The sequence below is a fragment of the Carlito syrichta genome, unplaced genomic scaffold, assembly GCF_000164805.1.
Source record: "Carlito syrichta isolate Samal-C Ts95f unplaced genomic scaffold, Tarsius_syrichta-2.0.1 Scaffold302299, whole genome shotgun sequence".
Taxonomy (NCBI): Eukaryota; Metazoa; Chordata; class Mammalia; order Primates; family Tarsiidae; genus Carlito; species Carlito syrichta.
The window spans coordinates 437,139-443,967 of record NW_007246395.1 but is presented as its reverse complement, the minus strand read 5'-3'; the positions used below and the strand labels follow the sequence as shown (position 1 = coordinate 443,967).

The following is a 6,829-nucleotide window of genomic DNA, read 5'->3' as shown; positions in this document are numbered from 1 at the left end:
TCAGCCTTCCAAGTAGCTGGAACTACAGGCGCACGCCACCATGCCCGGCTAATTTTTTTGTGATTTATTGTAGAGATAAGGCCTTGCCAAGTTGTCCAGGGTGGTCTCAAACCCATGGGCTCAGGCAGTCCTCTTACCTCAGCCTCCCAAAGTGCTGGGATTATAGGGGTGAGCCACTGGGCCTGGCCTCTGTATAGATCTTTAGGGCTATAAGCTCTAGGTCAGCTGAGGTTACTTCTCGGGGGAGAGGCCCAAATTCCAGTCCTGGCTCTATCACTCGCTGGCTAGCTGAGCAACCTCTCTGAGCCTCAGTTTCCACATTTGCAAAACTGAACCAGTTTCACCAGATGCTGGATAGGTCCCTCCCCAGGTCTACTTTCTTATACTAATGTAATTTCCTGTTCATGAAAAAAAATCTCACCCCTAGAGAAGAACGTCCCAGCTTGGAGCTCACTATAAAAGGATGTTGCCTTTATTTTAAAATTGGATTAGCTGGGAAGGATGAAAAGAAATATAGAATTAGAGAACACATCTGATGGATTCTCAGATATGCACTGAACAACCACAGGAAGATGAAAAGACAGGACGTTACCTCTGTTTTCATGCACACACACATACACACACACGCAGAGGTTCTGTTGAGAATGCGACCAGTTCAGTTAACAGTAAAGTAAGTAATCCCTCCTAACACTTCCAGGAAGGATGATTCCTTCATTTGTCTTCAGACTCAAGTTCAAGTCTTAGGCACCTTGGCCCCTTGGCATCTTAGGACCTCACTTTCCGTAGTTGTGAGATTCAGAATCAGAGCTCTTCCAATCCTAGCAGTCTAGGGTTTTAAGAAAGCCTTCCACACCACAGCTATGTCAGTTGAACCCCATCACATCATGGGCAGGAAATGAGGGTTCAGCAACCCTCCCAAGGTCACACCCAGATTGACTTGGGCTCCCCAGCCTCAGACCTCCATGGACCTGGCCTTGCGTGGAGAAGCCGTTTTGAGAAAATCCCTTCCATAATTTTATCTTAAAGATTTCCTATCTATAGAAAAATGGAAAAAGAAGTATGAGAAACTCCCCACATGCGGTCTAGATAGATTCATTCACAACTTGTGAATGCTGCACCACATTTATTTTCTTTCTCTCATTCTCTCTATATTTACAGTCTTTGTTCAGCCGTTTGAAAGCAAACTGCAGGCTCCTGACACCTCACCTAAGTACCTGAGCAGGTCTCCCTTAGAACACCTTCATAATCACAATACTGTTACACCGCCCAAGAAACTGGACACTAACACAAGAACATTCTCTACCGAACAGTATATTCAAATTGCCTCAGTTCCCCTGAGTCTGCCCTCGTAGTTTTTCCCCCCCGGGACGAAGATGCCAATCAAAGGTCTTGTATTCCATGTGGTTAACACATCTCTTCTGATTCTTTCAACAGAGAGCATATTCTTCCCATGCCTTTTCTCTTTCTCTTTCTTCTTGACATTGACATCTTTGATGAGTCTGAACTCATCGTCCATGGCTGGATTTGCTCGCTAGTTTCCTCATAATTAAACACCCTTTCCAGCTGGGTTCGGTGGCTCAGCCTGTAATCCCGCGCTTTGGGAGGCTGAGGTGAGTGGATTGCCTGAGCCCGCGGGTTTGAGACTCGCCTGGGCAACTTGGTGAGACCTCATCTCTACAATAAATCAAAAAAATTAGCCGGGCATGGTAGCGCGCTCCTGTAGTTCCAGCTACTTGGAAGGCTGAGGCGGAAGGATCGCCGGAGCCCAGCACGTCGAGGCTGCAGTGGCCGGGAGCATGCCACTGCACTCTAGCCTGGGCGACAGAGTGAGACTCCAACTCAAAAACAAAACAAAACAAAAAAAACCCTTTTCAACAGTGAATATTTGGGAGCACACTTTCACAAAAAGTGACACAAATACTGTCCTCCCAGCTAATGAGAAAAGCGTGTCCTTCCCTGACACTGACACACACACACACACACGGACTCACCCTCAAGCAAGCAGGATGAACAGAAGAGCATCTCCACTAGAAAAAATCACCTCGAGAAGTGGCCTGGTGACTTAAAAGCAGAGGTTCCCAGACAGGACATACAGTAGAAAAACTCCCAACGCAACACATGGCGGGCACTAAGAGGTGCCACCTCTTTACTTTACGAAGCAAAACATTAAACAGCAAGCAACCACCTACTACCATTTCATAAATGGTTGTCAGTTCATAAGTAGAAGTAACTTTAACACCAAAAGGTAGGAGTAACAATCTCTGAGAAGAGATTCAGAAAAGAATCAGTTTTCTTTTCTTTTGTTTGAGTTGGAGTCTCACTCTGTCACCCAGACTGAAGTGCAGTGGCCGCTCCCGGCTACCGCAGCCTCGACCTGCTGGGCTCCGGCGATCCTTCCGCCTCAGCCTTCCAAGGAGCCGGAACTACAGGTGTGCGCTACACGCCCAGCTAGTTTTTGCTTTATTGTAGAGATGAGGACTCGCCAAGTTGCCCGGGCGAGTCTCGAACCGCAGGCTCAGGCAATCCGCTCGCCTTGGCCTACCCAAAGTGCTGGGATTACAGACCGAGCCACCAAGCCCGGCCAAGAATCAGTTTTCAAAGAGGAAACTGGCGGCTTTCTAGGGATCATGTTCGTAGCCATCTCACCAGAACCCGACATTTCTCCTCTTGCTCTGGACTGTGAAAGCCGTCATGGAAGGCGCAAGAACCCAGAACCCCAGCCTGCACAGAGCTGGCAAGAGCGCAGTCGCCACAGCTCCTGGGAGGACTGCTTTGCTTTAACCCTCTGTCTGGCCCTGGGTGTGCAGTCCCTAGGAGGAAGGGGAGGGCGGGAAGGAAGCCTGGATGCCTGCAACCAGCCACCACAAGCACGTTCCTTGTGAGCTCAGAGCCCCTCTGCCCCACGTTCTTACCTTCCCTGGAGCCTGCTGGCACGTCCCTGGCGGTGTCCTGGGCCTGGGCACACTGGCCTCGTCTCAGCCTCGCCACCTCCTGGCTGCTGCTTTCCAGCCTCCTGGCCAGATCCTCGTTCTCCTGCCCCAGGCGCTTCCTCTCCTCCTCCAGAACCGACTTGTCTCGGAGGAGGTTGCCATAGGCAGCCTCCAGTTCCCTGGCTTGGGTTTCCAGCTGATCCCGCTCCCGCCTCAGGGCTCCCAGTTCCCTCTGCAGCCCCTCTTGGTCTCCTGCAGCCTGGCCCAGGCTCAGCCGGTGGAGGAGGCTCTCCAGGGAGCTGAGCCGGGCTTTGGCGGCCTCCAGGTCTGTGCGCTGGGTGCTGCTGTCTCTCTGCAGGTCATGGATGGCTGCCAGGGCCTGGCCTTCCCCGGGGCAGCTGGATTCATTGGGGCTGGCCACACTGAAGGTGTACTGGCATCGGCCAGCCCGGTCGTTGGCCTTCCGGAGCTGAGCCGTCCTGGCCCCCACGTCCCATGCCAGGCAGGCCAGCAGCAGCAGCTGCACAGCTGGCATCTCGGCTCGAGGCAGTAGCAGCATGCACAGGAGACCCTCGCTGCAGAGGCCGGGTGAGGCCTCCTCTGGAAATCCCTGCTGTGCTGTGAGGTGTCCGGCGGGTGGCCTTGCTGGCTCCTGCCCCAGCTCCGGAGAGGTTTATATATGCCGGGAGCCAGCCCTGCGTGGGGGGAGGGAAGTGGCCGCGAGAGGCTGGGTGGGGCTGTGCACAGGGGGTTGCCTTCACACTGCCAGCAAGATCCTTAGGAAAGAAGCTTCCAGAAGTCTGCCTGGGATTTCTTTGAGCAAAAAGTCCCACTTTATGTACCCACACCCCAATGACAGGCCTTATATCCCCAGGCCACAGACTCACACAGGCCCACCTCATCCAACACCATGGCTTGTGTGCTCATTTCCTCAGTGACACATGTCTAGTTTACATTTCCATTCCCTCTGCAAACCTCACAAGAACCTGCACTTGGCCAGGCACTGTGCAGGGAACTGGGGAGACAGATACGCCCGAGACACAGCTGTGCTCCTTAGCATGCCCAGGGTCACAAGTGCCTGGCTAGGACACAGCTCTGTCCCTTAGCACAGTAGTCCATATCCTTTTTGGCAGCAGGGACTGATTTTCTGGAAGATAATTTTTGCACAGACGAAGGTGTGGGGTGGGGGCTGGTGGAACGTGCAGTCATACCTCACTGCTGACATTCATCCATATTTGCAGTCGCTCCCCAGTGCTAGCATCACCGCCTCAGATCAGCGGGCATTCGATTTTCATAAGGAATGTGCGACCTAGATCCCTTGCATGGGCAGTTCACAATAGGGTTCATGCTCCTGTGAGAATCGGATGTGGATGCTGACCCCACAGAAAAGGAGCTCAGGCAGTAATGGCAGCGATGGGGAGTGGCTGTGAATACAGATGAAGTTTCGCTTACTTGCCCGCCACTTACCTCCTGCTGTGTGACCCAGTTCTTAACAGGCCATGACTGGTATGGGTCCATGGCTTGAGGCTGGAGACCCCTGCCTAAGCAGGTACAGAGACAAACAACAGCCTGCCTAGGACACAGTTCTGTCCCTTAGCAGGAACAGGGACAAACAACCGCCAGCCAGGATACAGGAAAGCCCAGCCCAGCCATGCTTCTGGAGAGCATTCCTACAGAAGCAGTTGAAAGCAGAATTCTTTCCCATTCCCTAGCTTTAAAACAAGTTGTGTGTGTATCTTTGGGAGAACTTTCTAATTTCAGTGTCACATCTCAGGCACCATATCATTGCTAGTCTCTAGACCAGTCCTTACTGTGTTTGTGTGTGCCATGAACCTCACTGGTGAAGTCTGTGGAAACCCTCTTAGAAAGATGTTTTAAAATGTATAAAATATGTAGGATTACAAAGGAAACACATGATACTGAAATACAATTATCAAAATATTGAAGTACTTAAAATACGTATGTGCTTCTTTATTTTGAGTCAGGGTCTCGGTTTTTCGTCAAGACTGGAGTGCGGGGGCACGATCGCAGTTCACCACAGCATCTCACCACAACCTCAACCTCCTGGGCCCAAGCTAGCCTCCTAAGTAGCTGGGCCTCCAGGGGCACGCCACCACGCTCAGCTAACTTTTCTATTTTTTTGTAGAGACGATATCTCACCATGCTGCCAAGGCTGGTCTTGAACGCCTGGGCACAAGCCTTGGCCTCCCAAAGTGCTGGGATGACAGACACGAGCCACCATGCCCAGCCTGTGATTCTTTATCAACACATTAAAAGCAAGATCTAAAGGAGGGGTCTCATTTAAAAGCAGTTTTGCATGTAAGCAATATTTCATGATATCTTTAACAGCTGTAATGTAGTATAACATCTCCGTGAGTTCTATTAGTAGGGACACAGTCACAGGGATTGCTATTACACCTTTGAGTTTATGGCTATATCCATAATTAGGAATGAAATGTTAAATTTGGGTAGAAGGTGGTGAAAAGAAAAATATAATTTTTTTCAGATCCAAATTCACAGGCTTTCAGGACCATAGGTTAAGAATCCCCATTTACATTAATAAATCCAAAGAAGAAGAAGAAGAAGAAGAAATGGCAAAAGCTGACAAATATGCCAAAGATCTGTAGGAGGTTCATGCAGACAACGGGTGTGCGGTAGCCTCATCAGTAACTTAAAATAGTGTTTGCATGTGAGCAGTGCTGTGTTGTCAACATTCAGAGCACCTTTAATACTTGCTAGGTAAATACTTAAGTGCCCTGGCAAACTCACCTCCACACAGGAAAACACAATTTGCTCTAAAGATTCGATTCCTAGCCGGGCTTGGTGGCTCAGCCTATAATCCCGTGCCTTGGGAGGCTGAGGTGAGTGGATTGCCTGAGCCCGCAGGTTCGAGACCTGCCCAGGCAACTTGGCAAGACCTTATCTCTACAATAAATCAAAACATTAGCCTGGCATGGTAGCCCGCTCCTGTAATTCCAGCTACTGGGAAGGCTGAGGCGGAAGGATCGCTGGAGCCCAGCAGGTCAAGGCTGCGGTGGCCGGGAGCGGCCACTGCACTCCAGTCTGGGCGACCAGGTGAGATTCCAACTCAAAAAAAAAAAGGTTTGATTCCTATTCCAGGGGTTCTAAAGTTAAGTTTGACCTTGAGACATTTACAAATGGGTGTCTGCTTCTAGCTGACTAGAGGGTACTATTCTCTGTTCCTGAATCAGCGGGTGAACAGCACTGGAATGCTCTTTCAAGAACAACACAGCGCATAGTTAGCACTAACCGGGTTCACATATGCTCTCGGCTTTACTCCTAGGAATGCTTTCTTCTGCTGAGGACAGAGCTCATCCCTGCGATGCTGGCTCCGTGGAGGAAAGGCGCTTCCCACGCAGGGAAACGGGAGTGACCTTACAGTCCCCAGTTCCACCTTGGACTTGCTCGGGAACTGGGACTGCAACCAGGTCTCCCACTCCGCGTGGAGCCCTGACCCTGCAGCCGGAGTGCGCGGTCTGTGGCTCTCTCGGCCCTCGACTGGGTCGCGGCGGTTTGTGCCCACACCTCCCTCCCTCTTTCTGTCACCTCCCTCTATTTGTCACCTCCCTGCAGCTGTGGCACCGCTGAGCTGTGCGGGTGCTGGTCCAGTGAAAAGTCTAAGAAGCCCTGGAGTCTCCCCTTGCTCCAGGCCAGGCTTTGAACGCCAGGTGGGAGTTGCCCCTCCCCCCCACTCATCCTCGGCCGTCGCCCGCGTGCCAGCTCAGGGAAGGAGAGCTGGGCTGCTGGGTTCACAGGGGTCTTCCGATCATTTCTCCCTGGAGTCTGACCCATCAGTGAGGACTGGCAGAGTTCCTCCCCCAGCCCCGTTCTGCTGCCTTCCACGCCCCAGCCACCCCCCACCAGCACCCCCACTGTCA

General features: G+C 51.6%; 1 protein-coding gene across 1 annotated transcript in view; it reads right to left on the bottom strand.

Annotated features, from left to right (window-relative positions):
• The window catches only part of MYOC (myocilin), a 13,764-nt gene extending 10,159 nt beyond the window's left edge, over positions 1-3,605 (bottom strand). The window contains exon 1 of the mRNA XM_008056250.2: positions 2,913-3,605. Coding sequence (XP_008054441.2) covers positions 2,913-3,489 — 577 coding nt within the window. The 5' untranslated portion in view covers positions 3,490-3,605. The remainder of the gene's footprint in view (positions 1-2,912) is intronic.
• Between the last annotated feature and the right edge of the window lie 3,224 nt (positions 3,606-6,829).